Source organism: Odontesthes bonariensis, chromosome 9 (genome assembly GCF_027942865.1).
Source record: "Odontesthes bonariensis isolate fOdoBon6 chromosome 9, fOdoBon6.hap1, whole genome shotgun sequence".
Classification (NCBI taxonomy): Eukaryota; Metazoa; Chordata; class Actinopteri; order Atheriniformes; family Atherinopsidae; genus Odontesthes; species Odontesthes bonariensis.
The window spans coordinates 9,020,989-9,036,455 of record NC_134514.1 but is presented as its reverse complement, the minus strand read 5'-3'; the positions used below and the strand labels follow the sequence as shown (position 1 = coordinate 9,036,455).

General features: G+C 43.7%; 2 protein-coding genes and 2 non-coding genes across 5 annotated transcripts; 1 reads left to right on the top strand and 3 right to left on the bottom strand.

Annotated features, from left to right (window-relative positions):
* Positions 1–1,297: 1,297 nt before the first annotated feature.
* On the bottom strand, positions 1,298–1,461 carry LOC142389059 (U1 spliceosomal RNA). The gene has a single exon (XR_012770367.1). It is a non-coding gene; the product is annotated as a U1 spliceosomal RNA (small nuclear RNA).
* Positions 1,462–2,872: 1,411 nt separating this feature from the next.
* Positions 2,873–3,063, bottom strand: LOC142389081 (U2 spliceosomal RNA). The gene has a single exon (XR_012770388.1). It is a non-coding gene; the product is annotated as a U2 spliceosomal RNA (small nuclear RNA).
* Positions 3,064–7,684: 4,621 nt separating this feature from the next.
* Positions 7,685–10,807, bottom strand: LOC142388774 (uncharacterized). Of its 2 annotated transcripts, none has more exons than XM_075474324.1 (2): positions 9,021–10,807; positions 7,685–8,881 (listed from the first exon to the last, which is right to left on the bottom strand). In XM_075474324.1, the coding sequence occupies exon 2, from the start codon at positions 8,614–8,616 to the stop codon at positions 8,002–8,004; it is 615 nt and encodes a 204-aa protein (XP_075330439.1). In that variant the 5' UTR covers positions 8,617–8,881; positions 9,021–10,807; the 3' UTR covers positions 7,685–8,001. Both variants share the same exon structure in this region, with proteins under 2 accessions (XP_075330439.1, XP_075330440.1).
* Positions 10,808–12,215: 1,408 nt separating this feature from the next.
* LOC142388773 (general transcription factor II-I repeat domain-containing protein 2-like) lies at positions 12,216–13,561 on the top strand. Its single transcript, XM_075474323.1, has one exon. It carries the CDS (start codon positions 12,238–12,240, stop codon positions 13,459–13,461), a length of 1,224 nt encoding a protein of 407 aa, XP_075330438.1. The 5' UTR covers positions 12,216–12,237; the 3' UTR covers positions 13,462–13,561.
* Positions 13,562–15,467: the final 1,906 nt, after the last annotated feature.

The window sequence follows — 15,467 nt, the reverse complement described above, 5'->3', positions numbered from 1 at the left end:
ACGGTTGGGGTTTGTTTTCCTCGCGCTTGTTTTTCATAAAACAGTCCGGTAAGTTACGTCACGCGCGGGAAAGAAAACCGTTTAATTCATATTTTTAACATAAATCTCATTGATAATTTCATATAAAGTCACGCGGAGAAAAATAGTCTCGGGTTAAAAAAAAAAAATATATATATATATATATTTTTTTTTTTAAAAATATGCGATCGGCTTTTCTGATCGGCACTTCCAGAGCCCACCGATCAACCTGTTTAGGGTCCATATCGGCCGATCACGATCGGAGCATCCCTAGATACACCTTCTGTGGTTTTCTGGCACACATGTGGACACTTTCATATCACAGAAAATGTCTCCTGGACTCACTGAGCGACCACCTACTCACCTTGTGTACGTCCACATAAGATTTCTGTGAGGATTTCACTCTTCGCATCTGTTTCAGTGTCTGAAAAAAAGGAAAAAGGTACTCTGAATAAAACAGAATTATGTCCAATTATTGTGATTACATCATTGACTAATTGTGTAACAATTAGTCAATGATGTAATCACAATAATTGGACATAATCATATCCACTTACATGTATGAAAACAGAGGGGAACTCAGCAGAAATATCCCATTTCCACAGTATGACAGGTGACAGACTGACAGATTACAATCTTTTAATGGAGCCATCTTGTTTAATTTCTGCCTCCAACTGTGAGCATGTCACATGTGTCCTCCTGTGTGTTCTTTGTTTAGAGAGGCCAAAAGTAACACACACACATTTATTTTCCCATTTACATTTACCTTCATTAAACAGCTGTTATTCTTTATAAAGTTTAGATAAATTATGAAATCTTTAACTGCAGTTATTTCAATGACAATTATCTGAATACGAATGTATGTGTGTTTGAACTCTGCATTACACTCGGGCTGTGAAGCCGAGTTTGAACAGAGGACTCTTTCACAGAAGACCTTCCACTCATCTGTGTTGATTTCTGCAGAGACAATGAACTACAGAGCAGTGAGCTCATTGTTAAAGCTTCAGAGTTGGGGGTGTTGATGCATTTAAATTCAGCATCTTACAGAAATATTAGTGGCTTTGTAAGATTAGAGCAGACTACATCGCAGTCTTTCAAGTACAGAGATGTTGTACTTGTGTATAAATGTGTCTGAATAGTTATTTGGAAAATAAAATAACTTAAATAAAGACAAATCAATATATAAACCACCTCAGTGACTGGATACTCTTATTTTGAATGTGCATGTGTGACAACCTACTAATAGAAGGGCAAGATATTTATCTTTGAACAAGTTGATCAGGGGAGAGCGCGAACGCAGTCCCCCACTACCAGAAATTATGCAGTCGAGATTCCCACATTTGGGGAATTCGCAGGGGTCAGCACAGCCGGAGTGCAATGGCTGAGCCTCGCCCTGGGTGAACCACCTTCTTGATCATGGTGTCTCCCCTGCCAGGTAAGTATGAGTTGTACAGCTCACTGAGGGGGGAGTCACTCACACACATACTGAGCACACTGATGGTGCTAACAGTCTGTAAGCTAACTAACCCAGAGGCTACAGAGGCTGGGAGGATTCTACAAGATCTGAATACAGAGGAAACTCATCTGTGGACACACACAGATTATTAACATTTTATTCCTACAAAAGACGGCTCCTGTTTCCCATAATGCATTGCTGTACTTGCTCACAAAAAGCTAACTGAACATCACATCATTTTGTATGAATCAGCCTGTCTGTAAATGACCAACAGCCCAACAGGGAGTTCAAGGGAAACTCAGTGAATCTAACTACAATCATAAACTGTTTTGTTCACATCTCACATCCAGATAAAGTATAAAAACACACAGATAACATGTTCTGTCTGCCAACTGTGCAACCACTTCCTGTTTCTTTGTTCACTGGTGGGGGGATACTGACAGCCCTGCTGCTGCTGCCTCCTGTTGTTGTGGAGTGTGAACAAGGCTGGATGGTTATGAATGGGATCTTACCACAATACACATCAAAACCACAAGAATTGTTCCAAATGATGTGGCATCAGATTTTATGTCTGAAGAAACATAAAGAAAAAGTAACTTAGATGTTTCTTCGGGCTGTAAAACCACACCAGCTTACAGAGCTCTATCGGTCTCTGGTGGAGAACAGAGGTAACTGCAGGATTCAACCATGAACTAAACTTCTGATCCATTCATTTCAGATGGTCCTAATGTTAACTTTAAATACACAATGCTTTCACCTACACTGCAGCTAATGAACCTAGAATTCTACCAATTAAATATTCTATTCAGTTAAAAAAAAAAAAAAAATTAAGGTAAAAACAACAAGTTGAAACAATATAAAAATGGAGCTACGGGGCATCTTTATGCTGATCTACTTCTCTTGTTTGAATCTGGCATCTTACATAAGCAAAACTGCAGCCCAGTGTGTAGTGGGTTGTTTGTTGGTGGCCGTGTATAGAGCTGCAAATTTAATCAAATTTTAATCTCAATCTTAATTCTGACTTTTCACATTTACCTTTAAAATGTGTGCTCCGAAAACGAGTAAAAATCACATCACGCACTCCCTGTTGATCACATGCTTGTTCCAGGCACGGCAACAAGGATGAAGTTTGGAAGAGTAGCAACATAAAGACAGATATACAAGCACCGAGAGAAGAGGATCAAAACAAAAATTAAACGCCCAGCAAAGCAGAGGACAAATAGCTTGGTTGTACATACTTTATGACAATGATTTAGAGCAAATATTGTTAAATAATGCAAAAAGTTATGTAGAGTTAGAGTAGAACTAAATTATTTAACCATGTAAAACATGTCAACATGCACACTTATATATCTCATATGTATCTCTCTAAAGTCAGCTTTATTTTTCACACTGTAAGGGGGGTGCACCGTTCCTGGAGATACTGCAATACCAGGTCGATGCGTGGAGTGGACGGAGCAAGCCCCTATTCCATCTCCCTGTTCCAAAAATCAATTTAATATATGGTCCCCGGGTAGGGGACGTATCAGATATTAAACTGATAAGAACAGATACTACACTTGATCTTAGCCAAAAGGCCGAGAAGCGATACCACAAAAGGGTCGGAGGAAACCAAGTGATTCTCCGCAACGTTATTCTAACTCACGGTTTGACAAATCAAATACAACAAGATTTATGTCACAATACAAACAGTAACTATGAATAATGTACTGCCTGTTACGCTGATGTTGTTCCTAAAGAGTTATTTGAATTAACTAATGTCAACAAATGCGGCTTCGCGTTGCTTCCTGGTCACGTGGTACGCTGTAGTCCAATAGGAAGCATCGAAACTTAAACCCAGAAAATAACACATTTCCTCACATACAAGTTACAATTTGTGCATTACGTTCATATGCGAGTGTAAATAGTCTTTAAATTGAGCTTCATAATGTATAAAGGGAAAATGATGTTTTTTCGATGCAGACTCCGAACAGACAACGCTCCTGCGGTGGCCTCTAATGGAGAAGAGAGCTAACACGCTTCATGCTCGGCTCCCTAATTAATTACTCAGCGAATACCCAAACGCACCTGCTCGATACCGTAGGTGGTCGAACTGAAAACTATTATTTTAAAAAAGTAACCATAAAATAATTTTAAGGAGCTCCACAACTATGACCCAAACACCAACGATAACTTACATACATGTACTGTTAACGGCAATTAGCTAAAACCTTAATACCACCACCAGTCCAACAATTAAAACTAACCGACACTCTCAGAAAGCAAACATAATGAGGTTGTTCAGAAAATAACATTAAATTTATTAGACGAAGATACAGCCAGTGGTCAACAGTGAGAAACATGGACCTGTTGAAAATGTCCGCACCTTCAAACTGTCGAGGTTAATTAAACCGCTGCTAGCTTAATTAGCTAACCTCAACCGCCCTGCTGCGTCAAACATTCGCAACGCGCCACGAAAAATTAAACAAACTCAACGATATTTTGCCATCTAAAACGTTAACACAATAGTCGTTCTTACCTAAAAGAACAATAGAACATATTAAGTAAACATGAACTCACTAAAGGTCGTCCTCCAGTCTTCACTCGTTACTCCCGTGACAGAAAACCGCGAGCTAGCATCGTTACCAACGTGTTTCAATTAACGCATGCGCAAACGTCTCAAATTGAACACACCTTGTAGCCAATTATCAAACAGAAGTTTTATCTCCAATTTAACTAAAAAAAATCTATTTGAAACGCCTCATTATGTTAACTTTGCTTGTTTACCTCTAAATAAAATTGATTGAAGTTGTTTTTTTTTCTTCTAATAATGACAGCTATCTTAAATGAGCTTTAAATGTAAAACAAAGCACATGGTCAATTAGCCTTTTTTTTTTTTAAGAAAAAAAATATATATTTTAAAGGAAATTATCACAACTAGAGTTTTTCTGGAAGAGATTTAAATAAGTTTTGAATATGCATTGAAAATAGGTTACATTTTAATCTATTTTCTTTGTACAAAACTTAAATTAAAAACCTGAAGTCTGCACACTGAAGAAATTTCCACCTAATAACCAACTTGGGTTGGTCACCCCAGTGGAACGTTATTTCTAGTATGCAGGTTTCATGTTTTCAGCTGGAGATGTATGCCTTTTGTTCTGTATACTACATACTTGTATCTTGATCATGGACATTCAGAACGGTTGCATGCACAGGTAAGTCCAGCTACCGTTACAGGTGCACTCGTCCATTTAATGTTGTTCCAGAGTACATGCGCTGGATACTCTGTAGAAAACATTCATGACATTCTGCTGCCTCCAACTTTCTCTGTGGGACATCATGGTGCATGTAAGTACAGCTGAAATTGCTGCCAAGATGTTGTCTTTAAGTTACTTGAAGGGTGATTTTCTCAGATCAGGCTGCGTTTATAAAAATCAGGATTTTATTAGAGCAGAGCGACAGCCTGGACATGCTTTAAGTGACCACGAGTTGACACGTAGTCTTAATGGGCTGATTTTCAGTTTAGCCGTCTGACAAAAGAAACAGAAAAATATGTGAATGAGAGCAGATTTATTGGGCATTCTGCTGGAAATATACACTCATTCTTTACTGTTTTTACTAAAAGATGCAAAATTATTAAACATTGTAGCATGGGTTTAGTGCACCAACCCGTGTCAACTTAGATAGCATATACATATTTATATTTATATAGAGTTATAGGATTAGTTTATTGAATGTCCCATCTTGTTGACAGCCTCAGTGTTGCATTTACAGTCCAGTCTGCTGACCAAGTGAACCCTCAGGTATCTGTAATCCTCAACCACCTCCACACCGAGGATGGAGACAGTGTTTAGCTGATTGCTGGTCCTACTAAAATCCACAATCAGCTCTTTTGTTTAGTTTGTATTCAAGATGAGGCCTACTTCTTTGTGCTCAGTGACTGCAACACAAGGAATTTGTTTAAAAAAAAAACAGCGTCACAGCTTTGGAGACCGGACGTGTTGCAGATGTCCGCTGTCACTCAAACTTTCATAGGGCCTGGGTAACGGTGCCGGGAGAAAGTGCAACTGTCGATTCACATCCAATCACGTTTCGCCATTTCCATTTTTCCATCTTTGCTCACAGCAAATGAACAAAGCCTAATCCCATAAATCGCCGCGGTCGAAGAGCCAATTGTGTTCCAGTATCTACCTGAGGGAGCATCGCCAGAGGCCGGAGGTTAAGTGGTTTCCAGCGGTTTAGGAATTAAAAAGTTGAAAATTCAAAGCACTGGGGCGGTTATGTATATAATATATGTTATCATATATTATAACATTTTAAAATGCTTCACATAATGTTATTTTCTTTCTTTCTGTCAGTTTACAAAGCCGCGGTATGGTGGGTCCCATGGTGCAGCTTTGAAGCCAAACCTGGGTGTAGCAAGGACGCATTCAAGCCCAGCATCTAGGACACCATCGCCTGCCCATCCCAGGCTGGATATACCAACTGTTTCTTCCCTGTCTCTTCCTCCCTCTGCTGCATCTGCGTCGCCTGCCCGCAGTCCCAGGCTCCATATTCACACCGTCTCCCCACTGTCTCTTCCTCTTTCTTCTGTGTCTGAAGCCACCTCTGCTTCCTGTGCATCAGGAGCTGCTTCTAGAGTTGTGAGAAACTCTTTAATGGATTTTTTTTTCTTCACACTAATATTGTTGGATGACATAAACATGGTACATTTTAAACAAACATTGGCTTGTAATTCTGTTTGTGTATTTTAAATCATTAGGAAGTGTCAGCCGCTGCCTCCTCTCACCTCTGCGATCAGCTCCATCTGTGTTCCCTCTGCTGCCTCATCTTTGTCTGGATCCTCTGTCCAATCTGTCGAGGATATGGCGACTGCTCTGGGTTCAGAGTCTGGATGGCTTCCCACAAAGTTGATGAAAACCATACCCCCACAGGATCAGAAGTGGATTTCAGCAGCATCGGCTTCGTACTGACCTGAAGCTGTGGTATGATCCACCAGCCAGCTCTGATTTATCATCAAGGCCCGACTCCAGAGCGCTTCTTTACACACAGGCTTCTACTCTGGATGCCTTGATGATAACAGAGACGCTCTGGTGCAGTGGGTGCAAAGCGGCCTTTATTTCCACCAGCAAGGCCATCTTAGACCAGCTGGACCGAGCCCACAGACTGGAATTTAGGCTGATCGTAACTCGCAAGTGAGAATACTGAGATTATTTAGCTTGTGTAACAAATGTTTGTCATGTAAAGCACAATTGAGATTAGCTGGTTTTAATGTTTATGTCTCTCTGTCTGTCGGAAACAGCCCTTCTCGCCTGGTGAGGCAGCTGCGGGAGAACAACATCGAGGAGTGGCTGAAGCGTGTTTGCCGGTATCTCGGTGCCTGCTCCGACTTCACCTCCCAGCCAAGCTTGCTCCCTGTGAGGTTTCAGGAGCCACCTGAGCCTGAAACAATCCCCTCCCACAGGTGGATGTTGGCCGTTTATGGCAGGGATATCTTGGGCAGGCTGGACTACATTAAAGCCAGCATAACGTCCACATATGGCGGCATCTTGAATAAATCAGCCAGTCTGTAAATGACCAACAGCCCAACAGGGAGTTCAAGTGAAACTAAGTGAATCAAACTACAATCATAAACTGTTTTGTTCACACAATCACCTGCGAACGGCGATTTGCTGAATAGGAGTGCAATTGATCCTGCACGCCATTGGCTTAGAGTCCATGTGGGTGCAATTAAGAATTCTGATGTCACTGACCCCAAGAGTAATTTGCATATGCCTTCCCCCAGGTGTTGTGGACCAGGAAGGACCAGGATATTACAGCACAAATGGCACACAATTTCATAGTTGCACCAAGCATAAGCCCCCTGCATTCATTTGCACAAAAGTCCCCTCCTGGCATGCTTTTGCATGGCTTTGTCATGTCAATCAACAGAATAGTGTTAAATGCATTTATTGTCATACTTTTGCTAAATCGCAAGTGTGTGTATGAACAAAACGCTATTCAAAATTCATGCCATGTATTTTTTTTTGCTCCCTTTCTTTCAATAAAGTATTATTGATTATCACTTACTCCTATTCCTCTTATGCTACTTCCCTAGAAGCCATTTATTTATATGGCCCTTATTTCTGATAACTAGGCTCTGTTATTGTCGAATCAATTGACAGACACTCCACGACTCATTGTGACTGTAGCACTGACCAATTTTATTCAGTACCACAGCAAACAGCATCCAAGGGCAATGTTGACACCAGAACACAGAGAACCCCACATAAAGTGAATGAAATAGGGCAACAGTGCAGAGAACAACACACAGAACGTAGAACAGGAACTATATACACTATTTACAAGGGACCGACCGTTCACTCCTCCAGTCCGTCCACAACAGACATGAAGTGTTCAAAGTTTTTGAAAACTATGTTTTCTAGTCCTTTGGAGGGTGAACGGTGGATCTCAGGGTAATAGGTTTTTTTAAAAATATTTTTTGTGTCCCTGGATTTTTTTGCCCGCAAACTTTGCAGGTCGGGAGACGCCTCACCTTCACGCCCAGCTCAGTGGGGGGGGGGGGGGGGTCTGCCAGCTTCCTCTTGTACAGAGTGGATCGGGACCACGACAACCCTGCCACAGCACTTTGTCCAGAGGGCGGCTGTACAGCTGGTGGAGGTGGCGGGATTCTCCTCACCGGCAGACAGAAGCTGTGGAGGAGGCTGCGGCGTCTCCAGCAGCAGGTTGGTCCGACCCCTCAACACGTCGGTGCCGGCTGTGCTGGGCGTGGGGACGTACTCCATCACGGGGTAGTCGGGTGGAGGGAGGACGTCAGGCTGGCGCGGTGCAGGAGGCAGCTGCTCACAGGACACAGACGCGGTCTTTGAGGTGGCGGCTGGCTGCCTGGTGGCGTGGAGGTTGAGCCTCTCCTGCTGGTGGATGAAGTCTCTCACCGTCTTGGTGTTAATTTTGGGGAGAGGGATGCCCGCCTTGCACAGGACGGGGTCCTCCACCAAGACCCGGTGCTGGATCCTCTCATAGGCCTTGAGGATGTTTACCTTCTCAGGGCTGGAGCGAGAGGCCTGAGGGCTGCGCAGCCACAGCAGCTTGACCAGCACGTACATCAGCCGGTTGTGCTGCGGGCTGATGTCCTGCCGAGCTGGCGCGTACCTCTTGGCCATCTTTACACGCTGGACAACGGCGGCGTCAGCCAGGTCGTCCCTCTTGGTCCGACAGTAGAGCGTGTTGCCCCAGTGGGTGCGGTAGAGCTGGTGGTACCGCTGTGGCTGTTTGTCATGCTCCTCCACCGCGTTCCAGGCCTGAAGGACCCTGTTCCGCTGTGCTGAGGAGCAGCTTCTGCTCTGTCAAGCCGACCTCCAGCAGCGCAGCACAGAAAGCCTCCAGCTTCTGGAACCCGGGCAGAGGACTGTCACTGCAGACGTCCTCCTGTAAAACACACGCGCACACACACACACACACACACACAGAGAAAAGTAGGTAAGTTTTAAAGTATACGATGTCTTGTTTTTTTCAGTGGGTCACATGTATCGCTGTATTCTCTTCTATCAGTATGTATTGGACTCACAAAGGCAGGAGGGTTGACCGAAGCAGTCTCACTGCTGGTCAGTCTGATGTGGGGCTCCACATCAGTACGGTCCTCCTCCTCGCTCTGGTACGCCTCGTCGGCGTCTGGGTTGACCTCCCCAGGCTGAACGACCTCCTCCACCGGCCCAGGACCGTCGCTGATGATGCCCTCCAGCGAGAACGCCTCCCCCGTGCTTTGGTTGAAGAGGTACTCCAGCCCGAGCAGCTCATCGGACTGGACATCAGCTGGGGCCCGGAAGTTGCGCTCCACTGGCTCGCCCAACAGCTGCTGGCAGCGTGAGTTCAGGCGGTCAATGAGCGGCGCAGAGTACACCCGGTGGTGCCGCCCTCCGCCCCCAAACACCGCGTCTGAGCGATGCCGCTTATCAGGTAAACCTGATAAGGCCGCGCCGCACAGTGGGGACCTGAACATCACAACAAACAGGTATTATCAGAATGATGCAATGTGATAAACGTGGTTTTTTTGTATTTTTTCCCCCTTAGATTACCTGGAATCATGTTTGCAGGGATTAAAGCAAAAAAAAAGTCGTCTGACTGAAATTTTTAGCGATTAAACATCAGATTGAGTTCCCCCCCTTGTACCCCTTCGGAAACCAATGTAGCCATACCTCTGCCCTCAATACAGAATGTACATTGGTTCTATGCAAGGAATGGAGGGATAATGGAGATACTTGATCAGATGCCTCAGCAGACTGTATGATTCTATAACATGTGAAAGCGTGTCCTTTATGCTGTCCTAGCCCAATTTTACACATACCTTCCTATGACCTAATGCAAGTGTTCAGTTTTGTTTCCAAGGGATAAAAACTTTCACAGTGGATTACACACGCATTCATTTTAACCGCCTGGAAGGGGGGAAAAGTTTTAGTCTATGCATTCTTGTGGCAGCACATTAGATAGTTATTCTGGCTATTTAATGGCATTCCACAGTGTTAGCTTTGTGAAAAGGCTAAGTAGGTTAGTTTATGATGAACTGTAACTCCTGTAGTTGGCGCAGAGACCTTATAATTGCCTAATTCTTTGCATTTATTCTGTGACAAAACCACTTTTACATTTGTTTATTTCAATTAAACTTTTTTATTGCACAAATTAACAATAAACTTCAAACAAATCCACAGAACAGAACCAAACTCAAGCTAACATTAAAAATGTCCTCAATTAAACTTTTTTTAATTGGACAAATTAACCAAAATAATTCAAACAAATCCACAGAACAGAACCAAAACCAGAACCAAACTCCTTAATTCTCACGTGAATACCGCATTCTGGTCGCCATGCTGGCCAATCATAACAAAGCTCTGTCGTAACCAGAGCTGGGACTGAGCACTGAAAGTGAAACCTAAGCAGCGAATGGAAAAAAACTTGGAGTCGGCTCTCACTTGATGCGAGCCGGCTCTTCTAATTCACTACAAAGAGCCGGCTCTCAGAGCCAATGCTTGTGCGCATGACCCATCACTATTGTCCACGCTGAAACTATATAATTTGGACCGTTTGGGTCATTGAACGCTGATGATTTTCAGCGAATTAAAGATGCGACCAGGAGTAATGTGGACATCAGTTCACAGACTTGACAAACGCCTTTTCTAATGGGGGTTTCCAATATGTAAAGGCCTCAGGCGCCGGTCCAGCATTCCTTCTATATTGCTCTAACGAAATACTATTTTAAGGCATGCATTTGTAAATTATAGCTAGCTAGGACTAATACTGCAAGTCATTTTTCCACGCAGTTGTAGCCCCAGCCCCCACGCCCCGCCCCCGCCGTTGACAACTCGTGTTCCTTTTTTTTTTTTTTTTGCCGCACCTTACTTATCAGGGGAGGGCGCAGCTCAAACATAAAGGAATCAAAACAAATACTGCTGTTAATTTAATCTGTTACATCACATCAGTATTATAATAAAATCCATACACTAAACACCCGTCACAACCCACCCTCCCCTTTCTCGATCAGGACGATCTCCCAGTTGAGTTCAGTTGACGGAAAATCCGTCTGGACAAACTATGCGGGCTGTTCAGCTGACGGAAATCCGTCACAGCGACGGAGAACTTTAATCCATGTGTTTGGCAAATATTTATGGAACCCCTCCAGGCTGTTGCTCCCACGCAGGCCCTTGTAATACGGGAGGTCCACACCGTTGATGGTGGTACGGGCTACACGATACATGACCATGCCTGGGGGGTCCTGGATGCACTCCAGGTTAGTGCTGGGCGGTATAACCAAAAATACATATCACGGTATTTGTTTTTCATGCATAATTAGGTGTTCACAGCATTTTCTACAGATTGAGAACAGAATTACTGCAGTAGATTAACTTAGGATGGTCTATTTTACCGTCATAGAATAACGCCCCACAAAATGATGCTGTACAGCACACATGTCAAAGTCAAGGCCCGCGGGCCAGATCCGGCCCGCGAATAAATTATCTATGGCCCTCTGGATGATATTTAATTACCATTAGAACCGGCCCGCAGGCCACAGCCGCCCGCTGGCGTTTTGGAAGCACCAACACTACATCCCCCACAATGCAACGGTAGCCCGCGAAGTCACTGCAGCGCGAACAAGCGGCTTCATTATTCATCAGCTGTCAGAGTCAAAAATGGCAAAACGTAAGGTGGACGCTGAGAACAGGGACTTTCAAGCCAGGTGGGAGGCAGAGTACCTGTTTACGGAGGTAAAAGGCAAACCTGTGTGTCTTCTGTGTGGAGAAAGTGTGGCGGTCATGAAAGAATACAACCTAAGAAGGCACTATCAAACATCTCAGAAACACACAGTCAAAGATAAGAATATGGACACGGAACAAAGGCTACAGAAGGTGAAAGAATTAAAACGAGGACTTAAGTCCAGGCAGGCTATGTTCACACATGTAAAATCACAAAGCGAGGCTGCTGTCAAGGCCAGCTTTATTGTGGCAAAAGAGGTCGCAAAATCAGCCCGGCCCTTTACAGAAGGAGAGTTTATCAAAAAGTGTATGCTTGAAGTTTGTGACGCAGTGTGCCCAGACAAAAGAGTTCTATTCTCAAACGTGAGCCTGAGCAGAAACACCGTTGCTGAACGTGTAGACCAGCTTTCCACCAACATAAAAGAACAGCTTGTGAGAAAGGGAAAAGATTTCATCGCATATTCTCTTGCTGTGGATGAGAGCACGGACACATCTGACATCGCCCAACTGTCAATTTTCGTCCGTGGAGTAGACTCCAGCATGAGCATAACAGAAGAGTTTTTGGCATTACGTCCTATGTATGGCACAACTACAGGACAAGATCTGTATGAAGAGGTATCCAGATGTGTAAATGAGATGGGGCTGCCTTGGGAAAAACTTGTGGGATTAACCACAGACGGAGCACCCGCAATGTGTGGGCGCAGGAGTGGATTGGTGGCAAGGATGCGTGAGAGGATGCGGGAGGAAAACGTCACAGATGAGCTGACAGCTTATCACTGCATCATACACCAGGAGTCATTGTGTGGCAAAGCCTTGAAAATGGAACATGTAATGAGCACCATAAAGCGAGCAGTTAACATCATCAGAGCCAAAGGTTTAAATCACCGCCAGTTCAAGGCATTTCTGGGAGAGTTCGATACAGAGTATGGTGACTTACCGTATCACACAGAGGTGCGATGGCTAAGCCAGGGAAAGGTGCTGCAAAGATGTTTCGAGCTGCGTGAGGAGATCTGTATGTTCATGGAAAGCAAGGGGAAAGACACAACAGAGCTCCGAGATGAAACTTTCCTGTGTGAAATGGCGTTTCTCTGCGACATCACGAGCCATCTGAATGTGGTGAATCTGCAGCTGCAGGGACGGGGACGTGTCATCTCTGATATGTACACAACAGTGAAGGCCTTTAAAACCAAGCTGAGTCTGTGGGAGACGCAGATGCGTAAAGAAAACTTGAGCCACTTTTCCAGCTGCCAGACCATGAAGGAGAAGCTCTCTACCGCTGTGTTCCCGAGTGCACAGTTCGCTGATAAACTCAACACACTTGCCGCCGACTTCCAACGCCGATTTGCTGACTTTGAAGCCCAAAAAAGCAGCTTTGAACTGCTCAGCAATCCCTTTGCAGTTGATGTGGAAAGCGCACCACCACAACTGCAAATGGAGTTGATTGAGCTCCAGTGCAATGACACACTGAAAGTAAAATACGAGAGAGTGGGTGCTGCTGAGTTTGCACGTTTCATCCCCGACACAATGCCCCAGTTGCGCATCCAAGCTGCTCGGACGCTCTCTATGTTTGGCAGCACATACCTGTGTGAACAACTGTTCTCATTAATGAAGCTAAACAAAACATCACACAGGAGCCGTCTTACCGACAATCACCTTCACTCAATCCTGAGGATTTCCTCAGCTCAGAGCCTAACCCCGAACATCGATGAACTTGTGCAAATGATGAGACACCACCAAGTATCAGGCTCCTCCTCAGACAAGTGAGCATCACAGAGCGTATTTTCAGTTTTTAATTCAGTTAAATTCTTACATTTGTTTCGACAAGACGTGATTTTTCTTTGAAGGGAGTATTGTTTTGTCTCTGTGCCATAGATTTTGTATTTTATTTTATTTTATTTATTTATTTATATTTATTTTTCAGTTGAATGGGCTCAGCGGAAATTGCAGATGCCATGAGAAAGAATACAACTGATTTGATTTATTTTTTTATTATACTATTTGAAAGCAGTTGTTGTTGTTGTTGTTGTTTTTAAATTGTTTATAAAAACAATTTAATTTTTTGCTGTTTGCCTGTTGAAAATGTTTATATAAATGTTTAATGTGCAATCATTTCAATATGTTCTAATAAACATTGAACCAGTCCGGCCCTCGGCTTGTAACAAATTAGTTTTTTTGGCCCTCGGTGTATTTGACTTTGACACCCCTGCTGTACAGTATTCAGCGGGACCGTGTCTTTGGCTACGTGGACAGTGATAGAATTTGTAATCTCGTTCCACCGTTTGCTTTTCGTCTTGAAGTGACATTTGGCTCGACTTTTCTTTTGCTTTCCCCGTGTTACCTGCTGATGTGGCGGGTGCTGACCTTAACTTCATGCATTCTTGATATTCTAAGACAGAGGTCACCAACTGGCGGACCGCGGTCCGGGTCCGGACCGCAAAGCCGTCCCATACGGACCCGGACCTAACCAGCCAAAAACAGAAGGTTATGATAAAACCTGACGGAGCGCTTCCATTTTAACCGGCGCAGCTTTTGTAGTCTTTACGGTAGCAGTTTAGCTGGTGTGGAAACGCACAGACCAATCCCACGTGATACTACTCAGCCAATCAAGTCTGTGCATTACAGGCGGTAAACATTGCGAACCTACAGTGCAGACAGAAAAGAGATTGAGTGAAGTTACACATGAAAAGACGATAGATAGCATACAGTTAGAGAACACAAAGGGAGATATACAGACGACTGACTTGAAGAAAGTTGAAAAACAGGAGTGAGACGGACAAAGGGAGAGGAACAGGAGTGAGACGGAGAAAGGGAGAGAAACAGGAGTGAGACGGAGAAAGGGAGAGGAACAGGAGTGAGACGGAGAAAGGGAGAGGAACGGACGATGGAGACGGAGAAAGGGAGAGAAAATTAAGTAACAAATGGCGCTCTCCAAAAAAAGAAAAGTGGACAGCGAAAATAGAGCATTTAATCCGGAATGGACAGATCGTTTCTGTTCATACTTCCCACTGGGAGCATTAAAACAGTGTGTCTCATATGTTCAGAGACTGTGGCACTTATAAAAAGTGCCAATGTGAAACGCCATTTTGAGACAAAACATAAAGGTTTTGAACAAACATACCCACTCAAATCTGAAGTGAGATCACAGAAAATAAGTGGTCTCAGAGCCCAATATGACCAGTCCAGAAAGTGTTCTGTGAAGACCTGTTAGGTGTCACTCCCCTTCAGACCAGTACAAGAGGAGAAGACATCTACCTGGCCATAAAGGAGATGTTAACAAAGAGAGGAATAGAGCCAAAACAAGTGGTTTCAATAACCACAGATGGAGCCCCTGCTATGATCGAGAACATATTTATCTGCAGTCATACATACATGTTCAGTTGTATGTTACGTGACAATAAATTATGTCAAAAAGTTTTAGAATTGTACTAAATTCATTTGATTTAACCGTCAGGTTTTGATTACATGCAGATGTTGATACAACTACTTGGCTACTTAAATATATATCACACTAAATAGTTAGACATTATGATCTTCTGGACCTTTGCTTCAAGAAATTTTCTCTAACTGGACCTCTTTAAATTTTAGTTGAATACCGCTGTTCTAAGACATGCTTACGGCTAAGGTGATGGAGCAAATTGCTCGTGTTGCCACCTCCAGCGACAACTGTAGCCCGACAACCCTTGCATAAAATGGTTGTTTGGTCGACGTCGGATTTTTTTTAAACCAAAAAACTTCCAAACTACAGACACGGCTCCTTTTTTAGGCACAAG

Excerpts from the sequence above, each read along its gene's own strand:
- LOC142388774 (XM_075474324.1), bottom strand. The coding sequence starts at position 8,616 with ATGGCCAAGAGGTACGCGCCAGCTCGGCAGGACATCAGCCCGCAGCAC.
- LOC142388773 (XM_075474323.1), top strand. The coding sequence starts at position 12,238 with ATGAGCATAACAGAAGAGTTTTTGGCATTACGTCCTATGTATGGCACA.